Source organism: Lissotriton vulgaris, chromosome 10, assembly GCF_964263255.1.
Source record: "Lissotriton vulgaris chromosome 10, aLisVul1.2, whole genome shotgun sequence".
NCBI classification, from domain to species: Eukaryota; Metazoa; Chordata; class Amphibia; order Caudata; family Salamandridae; genus Lissotriton; species Lissotriton vulgaris.
In genome coordinates this window covers 210,710,129-210,726,161 of record NC_141698.1, presented here as the reverse complement: position 1 = coordinate 210,726,161, position 16,033 = coordinate 210,710,129, and the positions used below count along the sequence as shown (strand labels likewise).

Genomic DNA, 16,033 nt, shown 5'->3' with positions numbered 1-16,033 from the left:
GAGTTTATCGTAAGGCTCCATCAGGATAACTATGCTACAATCCGGTGGAGGACCCAAGGACAGTTAACAGGGAGGGTGCCTGTGAACAGGGGGGTCCGCCAGGGCTGTGTGATGGCTTCGACATTGTTCTCTCTCTTTATCAATGGGGTGGTAGCCCATTTGAGGGAGGACCCTGCAGATGCCCCAGTACTGGCGGGGGGAGGAAAAAACCTACCCTCCTCTTTGCAGACGACACCCTCCTGATGTCCAAAACTCCCACGGGTCTACAGAAGTTGCTGGACAGATTTAGTCTGTTTTGCGATGAGCGGGGGCTAACTGTAAATACCACCAAAACTAAGCTGATGGTGTTATCTTCCCAAAAAAAAGCTAGGAGAGTACACATGACCCTTAATGGGTCCCCGCTAGAGGTGGTGGAGGAATTGGACTACTTGGGTGTCAGGATTAATAGCAGGATGAAATGGGACTCCCACGTCGCCAAAAGGCTCCTAAACCTCAAAAGAGCTTTGGGAGCAATTTTGAGGAATCAGAGCATGTCAGTCAGCAGGCCCATAGCTCCGGCCCTGGCTGTCTACGAGGGCAAGGCGCTGGCTTCAGCGGTCTACGGGTCTGAACTATGGGGCTGCGAAAGTAATAAGGATCTGACAAGAGCTGAGAACAAGTTTGTTAGGGACTTAGTTTCCCTTCCTCACTCAACACCTTTGAAACCCCTTTTCATTGATACGGGCAAACGCCCAATTGCAGACATAGTACGCCTTCGACCCTTGCTGTTCTGGGTGCACCTGAGAAGGACACCAGAACTGGAAAACTATGCTAAGGTCCTGGATAAATTGATTGTCCTGAATAGCTCAAACAAGATACAGTGGCTTAATAAACTGAGGCAGCTGATCGTGAGCTTAGGAATGGGCGAATCTTGGGATTTCCAGTCTCCCCCTCACAAGCAAATTATTAACATTTTTTATTGGGAGTGGGTACAGGCTAAGGATTTAAAGAGTGGGGGGTACTTACTACAATATTCCTAGAACATAAGCCCAACAGAAAGCTGGAGCCCTTTCTAGACTATATTCAAATCTCAAGAGATAGATCTCTCTATCTGAAAATGAGATATGGCATACTCCCTCTTAATAAATTTATAGAGGGGTGGAAAAGAATGAGGGACCATTGTTTCACCTGCCCAGGATGTCCATGTTTGAAGGAATCCCTACCCCACTTCTTGTTTGCTTGTAAGGCATACAAGAGGCCAAGAACAAGGAGGCTAAAACCAGTATGTAGGGAGTTGGTCATAAGAGACTTTAGGATTGCCCTACGTATCCTCTTAACAGATACTTCATCTCTGTATATTGTATGCGGGCTTGCAAAGTTTCTTGCCAGTGCTTGGTTTATACGCACAAGGCTGCTAAATGAAAACAAAAACGAGATCATGCCCCAATTTTTAACTTATATGTATATTACTGTGATTGTACTTTACCCCCTTGTAACCATCCTTTTTTAACCAGTTAACCGCGGCGGTAATTCCGCCGCGGTGCGGGCGTTTTCGTGCGCGGGTGAGGCGCCGGCCAATGGCCGACAGCAGCACTGTATCGTTTTTATGCTAAGAAATAGCCAGAATATTAATTATAAGTAACATTTTATGTCTGGAAATGTTTGTACTTTTATGATATGAATATATCGAATAAAGTATTATCATCATCATCATCATCATAATTTTCTAATGCTGAGTCTTCTCTATCTATCCACTAAATGGTGCTAAACAACCATGCAAAAGTACTGTTTGTTGATGTTTGTTTATGTTATTGTGTTGTCGCATTCTGCAAGGAACATATATCATTTTTCAAGACAGTTTTGTCGTTCATTTGCATGTGTTTACATGTAACGTGATGATGAAGTCAAGGATTACTTTTATAAGGCTTTCTGCAGCTATTTGCCTGTCAGCAGTGGGGCAAAACTGTATATTGTTTCTGGCATTCCTGAGCCCTTCTGGCCCGACAGCAGCCTTGTTTGTGACAAGGAATGTATTTGTGAATCCTGACTCGGATTGGAAGCAGCCCCGAGCTACAAAGAATGTGACGGGTCGGGAATCGGGCATCCGCCCAACCCGGCCGCTGTCACCTGCATGTGGGCTGGAGCCTGCTCTTGTGAGCTCCGTCCTGTCTCCGAAGGTTCTGCTGTCAGCTGTAGAGATCTCAGCAGGGAATGTGGCGCTTGTGTGGTGAATGACTGCTGCTCCGTCCCACCACAGGCACTTCACCCCAGAGGCGCTCGAAGGCGTGGGGGCCACCCCGAGTCACTGCGCTTCCAAAAGCGAGGTCGAGGCACCTCTCGGATGTGAACATGTTAACTGTAATCCTACCCTGACAGCACCATTATCAAGCATCCCGGCAAAGAAATGAGACAAGCATTTACAATGCAATTGTTTCGCCTTTGGAAAAGTTAGAGCTATTGGCATTGCTCACACACAGAGCCCCACACACAAATACACACACACAGAGCCAGACACACACACACAGAGCCAGACACACACACACACACACACACAGAGCCAGACACACACACACACACACACAGAGCCAGACACACACACACACACACACAGAGCCAGACACACACACACACACAGAGCCAGACACACACACACAGCCAGACACACACACACACAGCCAGACACACACACACAGAGCCAGACACACACACAGACAGAGCCAGACACACACACACACAGAGCCAGACACACACACACAGAGCCAGACACACACACACACAGAGCCAGACACACACACACACAGAGCCAGACACACACACACAGAGCCAGACACACACACACAGAGCCAGACACACACACACACACACACAGAGCCAGACACACACACACACACACAGAGCCAGACACACACAGAGCCACACACACACACAGAGCCAGACACACACACACAGAGCCAGACACACACACACACAGAGCCAGACACACACACACACACAGAGCCAGACACACACACACAGAGCCAGACACACACACACAGAGCCAGACACACACACACAGAGCCAGACACACACACACACAGAGCCAGACACACACACACACAGAGCCAGACACACACACACACACAGAGCCAGACACACACACACACAGAGCCAGACACACAGACAAAGCAAGACACACACACACACAGAGCCAGACACCCATTCCTAAATATTATATTTCTACCATGAATAGTTTGCAGGTTTTGCTCTGAAGCATCTGGATGCGACATACCATATTTTTCGTGAAATTGTAAAATAAAGGTTGATCGGGTTGTGATGCGAGTTCTTCCCATTAATAGTGCTACCCGTTCACAGCAGTCTAGCGGAGGAACAGGCGACCTTTCTGCAGCATCCGTCTGGGATTTAACTCCTGCCGCTCTGAAGCACAGCAAAAAGAAAACAAAGGGAGCGGGTGCGGCGTAACAACCAGAGCTGGCGACTTTATAACGGAGGAACCAGGTTGCAATCTCGGCGTGGGCTCAACATCCTGGGACTCTGGACAAATCACGTAATCTCCCCGTGCTTACAAAAATTAACGAGTCCTTGTGTAAGGTAACTGGTGCTCGTGTAAAGCGCTCCAATACCGTCGGGTCGAGTTCATGCTATTTAAAACAGCAACAACAAAAAACAAAAAAGCTGCCCAAGTATACAAACGAATGAACATTAATTAAAACAAGTGAGCTATTGAGGAGGGTGGGGGCAGTTGTAGCCGACACTGCATCAAACAACGAAGTTCACCACGGATCTCCTCCACTCTGTGCCCGGCAAAGCGCTTTAATTGCCAAGTCGGGCTGAGCGGATTCTGTGGCCGACTGAAGGATCCGAGTTTTCAAGCAGGGAGGGTTGTAGTGGGGGAGGGTTAGTGCACGAGGGGCAGGCTCCGAGCACAAAGGGCAGGTTACAACAGACCCAAAGCAACGGTGCACGAGCCGTGCACGTAGTAATGTGCATCGCACTCTAAACGCTATCCCTTCTTGGCGCTGTAATGAGTCTTGGTAAACCGAGGCACTGGTTGGACCGCCCGCATTACATCTATGAAAGCTGTGACTCGAACCCGTGTCCAGCAGTTTACACCGATCAACTGCAGACAACCTGCGGAGCTAGCTTAAAAGCCATTTATTGTCCTACAGGCCTAGTTTATGCTACGTACTAGAGAGTGTGCGCTTTCGGGGAGGTAAACTAAGGTAGTATTCCCCCCTCCCACACCCCCGGGTGCCTTTGGCAGTCCGCCTGCAGCGGCCGTCACCAGCTGGGGCTAGGCTATATAGGTGGCTGGGTTCAAATCCCCCCCGCCTCCCCCCCTGTTGTTGTGGCACTCAATTTGGGAAAATGAGGAAGCGTCATTAACACGAGGCATCGTAAAAGATTGCTTAGCTTGTGGTAAAGGCCTTGTTATTCCATGACTAGCATCTGTAAAAAAAATCTTTTGATGTCATCAGGCTTTCCCAAGTTTTTCCTAACACTGAAACTTGCGCTATATTCAGCAGGAAACAAGTTCAAGCATTACTGTTAGCTCGCATCCAGGAACAAGACTTAAAGAATGAAAAGCAAAAGGGAAAGATAGAAAGTAAGAACGGGAGGGCGACAGATAGGAAGAAAGAGACGCAGGAAGAGCAGCCTTTAGCATTTTATGGCGGGCGCTTTGTCTCGGCCCCCGTCAGTTCCTGCTCTCGCTCGGACAATGCCCCAGACTGAGGTGTGAAGTCCCCGGCAGGATGAAAGGAGGTGCCGCGCAGGAGGCCTTTGTCTCCGGAGCCGGCCTCAGATACCGGGCAGCCTCCCCGTCTCTGGGGGTGGAGGGGGCCGTGGCCCCTCTGAGGACAAGAAGTAGAACCTGCCCGGCCGGGGAGGGGCGTGGGGGTACACAGACAATGCCAGCGGTTCAGGAGCTGGCGCGCAGAAGAAGCACCACCACCACAGTCCAGACGGTGGTTAGTGTCACAGGTGTGACGCATTCATCTGAAAGCGCGTAGTTAGTTAACTATTAAGACGAGCCTTGGCTTCAAAAGGCGAGATTTAGCATTTGACCCTCCGGCAAAAACCAACCGAATTCGAGCAACCCCCAAACAGTGATTTCAGAAGTATTCTGAAAAAAAATCAGTTTTCAGTCGCTTAATCTGCGCCAACCTCAATGCAGTTGAAAACAGCACACTGAAGACATGCATGTAAAACGATGCCATGACTGTCGGGTTTTCACCTGTGTGCATCTAAGTTGGTGTATACTTCCGTTTACATACTGAGAACTCGAGAATATAACTAAAAGTATACAAAGTACATCCTACTGACAATTTACTCACCTCTCAATGCACACGGAGGAAGGCAGGACAGCAGCAAGCACGGCCCGGCCGGACCAGATTCGGGGGCGTTCCCGGCTTTTGGCTGACGTCGCATGACGTAACCAAAAGCCAAAAATTCTCGGGAACGCCCCCGAATCTGGTCCGGCCATGACGGACGCCTCTCTGTTCCAATGGCTAGGCTCCATTTATGGAGCTAGCCAATGAAACAGAGGGGCGTATTCAAGGCACCCATACTGGAAACTACAGATTTCTCTGGGGGCGGAGCTGAGAGCTCCGTGCCCCAGGCGAAAACTAAAAAAACAGAAAAAAGAGACAGGTTCCAACTATCTCTTTTGGGTCAATCGGGGGGTTGGGGCACATGCAAAGAGCAATCTATTTTTGAGAGCGACAGGCCTGATAGATGGCATTATTTATTATGTTGTATTAAAACTAAAGACAGGCTTGTCACACCACCAGAGGAGCACAAAAAAATTAAAACCAACGTCTTGTTTTTGAAGGTAGCTGGGCCGCTGCTGTGCGCCTACAACACGTGGCAGAAAATCTGTGACTGACAGGTGTCCTGCACGGCATTCGATGCGAGCTTACTTGTGACAGTGTCAGTGCCACACACAATCTGTGCACTGCCAGCACACCATGCAACCTGAGCACTCCCACAACCTGAGGCAGTAAAATCACACCACAATATGCACCGCCAGCACACCGAGTCATGACCAGAGCACAAGCAGCACCCTACACATAGTATGCACAGTCCAACAACGCACAATCAAAGGCACAGTCGGCATTACCCACAAGAACAACGTGCGCAGCCCCACAATCAGACAGTTACTCACACGCTTTACAATGTTTGCAGCACCATACACCAGAGCATTGGCAACACCCTTTACAGCCCAATGCCACAGACATAATCTAGAGCAGTCAGCATACCCCGCAGTCAGCATGATGTACAACTTGTGCAGCCATACAATCAGACACAGCCACACCCATCATAGTGGGCACACAGGCTGCATCTACACAATCCAAGCCAGAAACTATAAGCAGCCTGCATAATGTGAGGCAGCCAGTACAAACATAATGCGACACACGCCGCACGCCGTGTGCTTTGCACATAGCAACCTGCATATTTACACTCAGCAAAATGTTAGACAGCCAGTACCGACCCTTTACGGCATGATAAATTGGGCCCTTCACGATGAGACAGGCAGAGCCTGCACGTTGTGGTCACAGAAGGCAATATGCAGAAAACCAGACACCCTCCACAAACCGAGACTGTCAGCATATCTGGGCTACACTGCTGCAGGGGTAGAGCGAGCAGAGAAGAGCTCCTCATGGTGGTGTGTAACAGTGTCAACGTTATGCGCACAGATGCTGCCCAGCGCATCCTGCACATGTTTTAAGAGGCATGGTGACTAATGACCTCGTGACTGATAGCGGTAATCCTATCTGCTTCGCTCCCTGAAAACAAAAGAAGTAATTTATAAACCGACACCTGCCTGAAAAGACTGCTGCCCAATTACTCGTGGAGAATGGCTTCGAGTTGAACCTAGAAACCGGGCCCTTCTCTGTCCTAGTCCCCAGCACTACCATAGAACGAAGGATGCTGCGTGTTACTGTTTACTAATAGATGCTGTAATGTGGCCACTAGATGGAGCTACCAGTTTATATTAAACAGTGACAGCCAAAAAAAGACAGCAGCATTGCCACAGAACAACAAAGTCCGTCTATCATACAATTTAGCGACTTGCACCAGTAAACACCGCTACGTGGTGGTCTGCAGAGTTTTTGCTGCACTCTGTGTTCCAAGCAGGCGCGCCACCCATTGGGCTCACCGGGCTTCAGCCCCCCCCGTCGCCTCCTCTGCCCGGGCTGAGATCACACGCACTGAAATGGTGCAGGAAGGCTGCGCATCCGATCCGAGAAGGTGATTGTTTAATGATTTCAGAGGGGCCCAGCAGCCCGAGCCAGACAGCGAGCCTCTGAAAAGTTTCAGCGAGTGAACCGACCCCCCTGCCCTGACCTCTTGTGTTTACTTTAGAGTGGCGCAGAGGTGAAATCCTTGCCTGAAGGCAGGGATTTCACCTAAGCACTTGATGGGTTGTCAGCATGGGGTGTGAAGATGTGCACAGCAGGGGGAAGGCATGGCCAGTCAAGGTGATGCTTTTCCTTTGTAAAGGAATTTCTGCTGGCATCTTAGCACAGGGTGTGCTGTCTGTGTACTTGTATAGATGTGTATTCCATACAATTGCACAGACAGCAAACCCTTGGCTATGACGCCAGCAGGAATTAATTTACAAAGGAAAAGCTTCACCTGCACTGGCCATCCCTTTCCCCCTGCTGTCTGTGCATTTGACCCACATTGATCTACACAGTGAGACCTTCGGGAGGGGCTGGATGCCAGGACACTGCTGCTGATCAGCCAGACTCCACAGTATAGTATCGGAAGAGCAGGCAGCAGTTTTTTGTGTAAGTTCCAGTAACTTTAATGCATTTTTCAGCACAGCATTACCTACTGCCTGCATGTCTAGGTTACTTTGAATGTTGTTCTTGACTTACATACATAGAAACGTCAAAGAGGACAGTCCCCTCCAAATATGCAAATGTAGAGTAAGTTTGTAGTGTTCATTTTTTTTTTTGGGGTGCTAGTGGGTAATTTTAGAGTTCAGGGTGGGTATGGGTTATGGGGTGCCAGGGGGGAATTTATGGTTCAGGGTGGGTATGGGTTATGGGGTGCCGGGGGAATTTATGGTTCAGCATGGGTATGGGTTTTGGGGTGCCAGGGGTAATTTTAGGGTTTAGGGTAGGTGTGGGTTTTCGGATGTCAGGGGGCTATTTTAGGGTTCAGGGTGGGTATGGGGTGCCAGGGGACATTTTAGGGTTCAGCGTGGGTATGTGTTTTGGTGTGCCAGGGGTAATTTTAGGTTTCAGGGCAGGTGTGGGTTTTGGGGTGTCAGGGGCAATTTTAGGGTTCAGGGTGGGTATGGGTTATGGGGTGCCAGCGGGGAATTTATGGTTCAGGGTGGGTATGGGTTATGAGGTGCCGGGGGGGAATTTATGGTTCAGCATGGGTATGGGGTTTGGGGTGTCAGGGGTAATTTTAAGGTACAGGGTGGGTGTGGGTTTTGGGGTGCCATGGGATTAATTTTAGGGTTCAGCGTGGGTATGTGTTTTGGTGTGCCAGGGGTAATTTTAGGTTTCAGGGCAGGTGTGGGTTTTGGGGTGTCAGGGGCAATTTTAGGGTTCAGGGTGGGTATGGGTTATGGGGTGCCAGATGGGAATTTATGGTTCAGCATGGGCATGGGTTTTGGGGTGCCTGGGGTAATTTTAAGGTTCAGAGTGGGTTTGGGTTTTGGGGGGCAAGGGGGAATTTATGGTTCAGCATGGGTATGGTTTCTGGGGTGCCAGGGGTAATTTAAGGTTCAGGGCGGGTATGGGTTTTGGGGCTCCAGGGGGGTGATTTTAGGGTTCAGGGTGGTATTGGGTTTTGGGGTGCCAGGGGGTAATTTTAGGGTGTGGGGTGGGTATGGGTTTTGGGGTGCCGGGGAGGGATAATTTTAGGGATAGGATGGGTATGGGTTTTGGGGTGCCAGGGGTAATTATAGATTTCAGGGCGGGTTTGGGTTTTAGGGTGTGAGGGGGTTAATTTTAGGGTTCAGCGTGGGTATGTGTTTTGGTGTGCTAGGGGTAATTTTACAATTCAGGGTGAGTATGGGTTTTGGGGGGCAATGCATCAAACTAACAAAAATGTGTGCTTTAATTGTTGTCCAGTTTCAAATGCAGAATTCACCACATTTTTTTATCAGCTTGACCTGAGCATTAACCGATCCTGATTATTTGCCATTTTTGCTCCGCCCCATTGATTTACATCAGCCACGCCCCTTCATCTGCCATGTTAGCCCCCCCCGAAATTAAGACCTAGTTGCGCCCCTGGTTCCAAGCGGCACGCGAAGTGGGCAAAACTCTGCGAACTCCACCGGCGGAGCATACTGCCCACCCTTACAAAAACTCTATAAAAGAAGAAACCTCAAAGGAGGGGCATCAGAATGCCATTGATTTTTTTGCTTCTTGACACAACCACCATTCTGATTTTTCATACTGGAGACCCGGGTGCTATGCTGATCAATCTTTTACTTTGGACTGTTTGTTGATGCTGCAATTGGTAGCTGATGGGCTGACACCTATTTTGACGAACCATTTCAATTTTCCTGATATCTTTAGCTCTAAACTAATGGGATTTCCCCAAATGGACTTTAAGTCTGGACTTTCCCCTTTCCCCTGCTGGTCTGATCTGTTACAAACTTGAACCATCCTTCTGCCTTAGCAGTCTGTAACTCTTCAAACTGACTTTATAACCACTTGATAAGAATTTGCCTAAATGTTTGGTGCTTTAATGCAAGCTGTGATATTTTTTACGTAAGTCCTTAAGAAACTGCCTATTTTAATTAATTTTGATTTTTAATACAATAACCAAATTAATCTAAATCTGTCTGAGTCTATTATTGAGTCCTGTTGATTCTTCCATTTCAACTGTGGTACTGGTCTGATGTTATAAATTTGTTGTAGGAATAATCAGAGACCTCTATCTGAATACCAGGTGTTCCAGACAGACCTTATAAACCTATATTAGCTATACTTAAAAAGAACTAAAAAACATTACATTTAAATAAAAAAGTCATCAAGTAGCATAAAATCTATCATGCTGTTTCCCAAAATGGAGTATATTATTCTAAAGCCATCTTATATTAGTCCAAATAGCCTCCTTAAAATCATATAAATGGCATAAAAAAGTTTTTTAAACATAGCAAATATTTACAGAAGGATGTTGAACAATAAAAATTATGCTTCATCACTAGCCTCACATGAGAATTTCTACCAAATTTTTGGATGTCAACATTTGTAGACCTGGACAGAATAACAGCACATGCACTAAATTGTGAATCACAACATTGCAAAATTGACAATTTCAAGGACACTCTACTCCTCTGACTTTGGCCCATGGGTTCATGTTTAAAGGGAGCAGACCACATTTAAACTTCATATAAATGGATCACACTTGAGGGTCTAAATTTGCTCTTAGGTAAATTGCAGCTCATCATGATGACAAGATAACAGCTCCATTGTATTCTTGAAATCTGCTGGCAGTGTGCTAAAAATCGCACTAATAACTTTTGAGTTTTATCAGTTTTAAAAGACTGATTTTTTAACGAGTTTTACACAAAAATGACTTCTTTTTGAAATGTCTAATTGGACTATTGAATACCAGAATAGTTTAGAGAAGGAAAAAAACTCTTTCAGAATCGTGCACAAATGTACGCCACATGTTTTTTTTTTAAAGCATCATGACAACTTAAAAAGCTTGTAAGCATAGTGAAACATGTACCCAAGGGCCATATGTTTAATACTGGTTATTGCCAGCTCTAGAAAAATCATTTGACTGGAAGACGACTGCCCCAAACTTGAGTAATGTTTCCCAAGTTTAGATTCAATGCTGGCAGGACTATTCAGAGCTGCTATTGGATGAGCATCAGCCACATTAAAGTACCACTGACAGGATTTTGGGGGCATACACTTTTAATAGCAATGAGGTGTGTCTACCCTCTACCAAATTCAAGCATTTCTTTAAACCCACCTGATTGCAGAAGATTTAGAAATTAGATCCTTTACATGTTTGGATCAATAGAGATTATTTGTAATGACTGTTCTGCGGTAACTATACTTATGCACAATTTCTAGTTTAGACCCTTCAAAACACCATATAAATTGAGATTTCACACCCAAGCCCCCCCCCCCCCCCCCCCCCATCACCTTGATTTTTGTCCTACCTTTGTTCACACCCAAGTTGTGATTAGATTAATTAACTGCTAAAGCTTCTGAACTGCCTTTGAACACCAACAGGCTTTAGAGGCCTAAAAGTTAAATCGTCGGCATGATTAATACAGAAATTAGTTTTGAACCTAATTTCAGAGGGCGCACATTTAAATTGTTTATCAGATCAGGACAATCAGCGAGGTATAAGGAAAATAACAAGGGCAACGAACACAGCCCTATTTCAACTCATTGAGGACTACAATATTAGAGGTGTAATCTGGCCCAGAACCGAGTAAGACCTTCAGTCAGTTCTCCGAGTATAAATGATTACTCTGAAGTGACTCAGTGCATCTCAGAAATTAGACCTGAGCCCGAGTGCTTTACAAAGGATTTCTCAAATCTGTGGCAAATGGATTTTCCAGAGGCAAACCAGAGAGAGCAACCCCTACACAGCCGTACACACAAACTAGAAAAGTGTACAGATGTGTACCCTGCTAAGCTCTGACAATCAAGTGCAATTACGTCATACACATTACATTGCAGTTACTGTGGCTGTTACTTTCCGACTACCATAAATAGTGACTGCATTGTAAATAAAAGAAAGGGCCTTTGCAAGTAAATACATTGTCAATGCGACTTTTAAAAAGGTGAAATCAAGTCACTTAGTGGAAATGGTACAGACTGCTAAACTCATGTCTTAAGGCAGTGGCTTCTGACGCGCATAGATTTAAACAGACCAACTAGATTGAAGAGGCGAAGCTCCAAAGGGTCTATATTACATGCAAGTACATCTGCGATGCTCTATAGAAAATAACTAGTTACCTCACTCCTAGTACTAAAGCAGCCTCTCTTTTGGTCATTTTGGGTTCAAATCCACCTTTGTAATAAGCACTGAAGGCCTAAAGGAATAAAGAAAACATAAATTAAGAACATGTATAGCACCGTAAACCCTGTTGCAAACAACTATCGATATACGAAACTAACTACATAACCAAAATAGGTTTCTTTCTTTTTAGATAAGTAGGCATGCTGTTTTAAATCCGAGGCATAAACATGCTTTAAAATAATATAATTTGGTCCACCATGTGCTGTTGCATCAGGAATTTCTAATTTGGAAACAAGTTGGGCAAGAATATTTTTTAGGTATGTGCACTGTTTCAATCTTTAATAGCAAGGGCTGTTCATCTAAATGCATGAAGTATTCATCCTCAAAGAAGCCTTAGACCTAACAAAACTAAGGAGTATCTGTTTTATTTAAGTACAACTAACTGCTACTTTAAAAACAATAAGCTGAAACGCAGCTCATGTCTGCAAAAGTGAAAATAATATTGAACGCTGTAGCAAACTAAAACTTCAGGTTGCTTCGATTATCACTGGGAAATAATATACACAACATTACTCTATCTCAAGTTATTTTTTGCACTCCCATCATCAAAAGGTACATAGATATCAGAGAAAGAGATCCTTGATCCCAAAATAGTCTACTGGTCTGGAACCCTCACAGGAACTGTGGAAGAGAATACACCTGAATGCGGCACAAGATGTTTTCCACCCTTAGTGTCCGTTTTGAATTACTGTTGGACAGAATATCCTTCCTTGCACATAGGCAGAGATCATGTTCAAGATTTTGCTTTATGTTTCTTCAACTACAGAGCACCAATTAAAACCTAGGCGGTTGGCAGTACCATTGTCTAGATCATACATTGACTGAGGAGGTTGTTAAGATGGTGACAGACTCTCCTAAGTGCAGGGCAATTAATTTCTAATTGATGACACATCCAAAACTAACAAAGAACACAATACACTTAATAAATGAAACCGAGGAACATCAGTTTATGGGATTTGCTGGGATACCTTTAAAGCATTTACTGGATGTCAAATAACTTATTTTCCTGCATGTAATATAAAAATGTGCATGCCAAATTGATGGAATTGAATGGAATCATTGAAGATTTATTTTAGAAAAAAAATGAATATGTGCTACTGAAGAAATAATGGCAACAACCTAGGGCCCGATTACGATGTCGTCCGGGAAGCAGTCCAATCGAATCGGTTTGGGAATGCTTTCCGAACTACTCGGGTTTGGGGAGTCTAACTGACAGATTACAGTGTGTCTGAACACCTTTCGATCGGACTCCCATTTTCTTCAATGGGAGCCTGTGTTCTGAACAAGAACACAGGCTCCCATTGAGAAAGGGGGTGGTTGGGGAAATCCTTGCACCCAGTGGCAGGCAGCCCATGGTGCCTGCCACACTGTGCATGCAGGAAAAGGGGGAACCATGGGTGCCCCCACGGGCCCGATCCAGACGCTTTTGTGACATCATGATCGGTCGTCCGGTAATGTGTCCGAATTGGTCAGAAACAAGGCATACAGATCGAATTCTACCGAATCGGATGCCGTCCAGAGCCTCCGGACGGCATCATAATCGACCCCCTAATGTTGTAGAGATAAAAGTTGAGAACTCGCAGTCCACTTTAAATATCCTGGAATTAAAGTCGTCAGTAACTTATTCCGGAAACAGAGCTGGGAAAATACTGTTTGCCACATCTCTTCTACAAAGATGGGTTGGATGAGATTCTAGAAGAAAATTTGGCGGTTACTCTTGGTGGGTGTTTAGTGGCAACTATACCTTACAGAAGAGGTGAAAAGCTTATGGTCTGACATTGATTATTGTACCATATACCAGTCAAACTCTAAATTGATGAGAAAGCACACTTTTAGAGAACAGAAGCAAATGTCCTGAAATTTGGGCATGCTTTTGCCATAAAAGTCACAGTCAAACTTCTGAGAATTGATCTTGGCATCTGTTCCTTACAAAATCTGACAGAAAATCTGCTGAAACATCTGCTGAATCTCAATAGACAAGCTGAAATGAAAATGTCAAGTGTCTCCTGGTAGTATCTGAAAACAAATGGATTCATGTGAACTTACAATACCTTGAGAAAACCAGATGCTTGCCCTATGAGTGCTTTCAAAGATCAGAAGTACTTTGTGGGGAAAAGTCCACAGAGAAAGTTATTCTGTTCTTGAGACTGACATGATCTTGTCACTCCTTATAAAATTTGCCAAATAACTTTCTTTTAAATAATTGCTCCAACTGCGAGTTGGAAATGTTCTGGTTAGAAGCATACTAGGTGTTGGAGTATTAATTATACTCAAAAATAGCGAATAGTGCCGAAGTGTTCTGCCTTTGATTCGTAGGTTGAACATTTGCTTTTTACTAGCACCGTAATTATTGTGCCAATAAAATATTTTAAGAACACAGCTTCTTTGCAACCACATCTTAATGGTCCAGAGCACCTGGGAGTCTTATTTTTACAAACAGTTTAATTGCTTAATTTTTCGAAAGCTCAAGGTCACTTGTAAAAAATTGCTAGGAATTTAAAAAGCAAATATATGAATTCTAATGATATATTTGCATCTTATGTGATCTTCAATTTGTTAATAACCTTATTTAAATACCAACACCTTCAAATGTATTGGCTGCAGAAGACAATGATCCGGGCACCAATATTTCTGCATAGTCAATGATATGGTTATGGATTTCAATGCACTCCTTTCCTCATAGGACTTTTTAGGAATATAAGAATGCACACGAGTACATGACATTAACTGCCCACTATCTCACCAGCTGTAGCTAACCCTAACATTAGCAATTATCAGCCCAGGCACACTAGAGGCTGTGATGAAGGCAGAACCGACTTACCGTGAATTAGGAAAGTCATTTTATCACAAAATAACATTGTCATCTTACATGCCCCTAAAGTCCTCTGTTATGGTCACCTAAATCTACCTGTAAACTATAAGCAGGTCTTAAAAGATGTGACGAAGATGCCCAAGATGAAGTGATTTGTTTTTTAAGCGACAGAGGTTCTTCTTCATAAGGTATATATATATATGGAAACCCAAGAAAAAGCATATTCATCTTGCCAGGACAGGCTTCTAATCTTGTTTACCTGTCAATTTTTCTGCCACTACTACTAACCTCAGGCATAATTCAAGTTTATTTATTTCTGTTATTGAAGATTTTTTAGAAGGTCTGTATAAGATGTTTTCCTCATTCCTCATTTTAACCTGATGCACAATTCTAACTTAAAACATATAACACAGAAGTTAACATTCTTGGTACCTGGATTATGAACATGGAGGGTTGGTGAAATCCAGCCACCCCCCCCCCCCCCCCCGCCGCCCGGAAGACAGTTACCTGCTATACGGATGCCCTTGTTATTTGTTCTCACCTTTTTCATACCCAATATAATTTTAGGCCTCAAATTAAAACAACCAATTATTTCAGTTGTTTTCTTTGATTACCCTAGAGGTTTGGTGGAATCCTGTATAATGCTTAGCTAAGACAAAGGTGTAATTGTAAAATGAGAACAAAACAAAGCTAGTGTTCCTTTGTCATTCTAGGTGCAGATGCTCCTGTATCAAGGGGTCAATGGACAATTGATGGCTTCTTGATTAGTTTATGAAAATGCCAACCCACCACTTCTAAGAAACTGCTGATCTGCCTTTACTGTTGATTAAACAGCTATCACAGCGCAGGCTGTTACATGGAGATCAAACCAAAGGGTGGCAAAACGTTTTACCTAAAACAAACGGTCATATTGGGCTTCTACTCTCAAAAGCCAGTGTTGGTACTAGATTCAGTTTCTGTCCAGTTCCTTGCACTTGTGGTCTTGCTATTCTATCCCAGAGGTTTTCTTTTAATAAAGATTGCATGACTGAGAAGGAAATGGTTCTTACCTCTAATTGTAAATGCCAACTCACATGTGAGTACAAAGTATGTCCGGGAGGGACAGATCCATATAAGATTTTCAGGATATCCATACAATACACTTAAACAGAATTCATCGAAATCGAAATTATTTAGAGTCAGGGGTAGTCATGAAAGCCTGGTATGAATTCAGCCCCAGAC

At 44.7% G+C, this 16,033-nt stretch overlaps 1 protein-coding gene across 1 annotated transcript in view; it reads right to left on the bottom strand.

Moving 5' to 3' along the window:
- The window catches only part of DNAJC19 (DnaJ heat shock protein family (Hsp40) member C19), a 58,751-nt gene that overhangs the window by 23,128 nt on the left and 19,590 nt on the right, over window positions 1–16,033 (bottom strand). Inside the window, exon 4 of the mRNA XM_086940891.1 lies at window positions 11,937–12,013. Within this exon, the coding sequence (XP_086797017.1) occupies window positions 11,937–12,013 (77 nt within the window). The remainder of the gene's footprint in view (window positions 1–11,936; window positions 12,014–16,033) is intronic.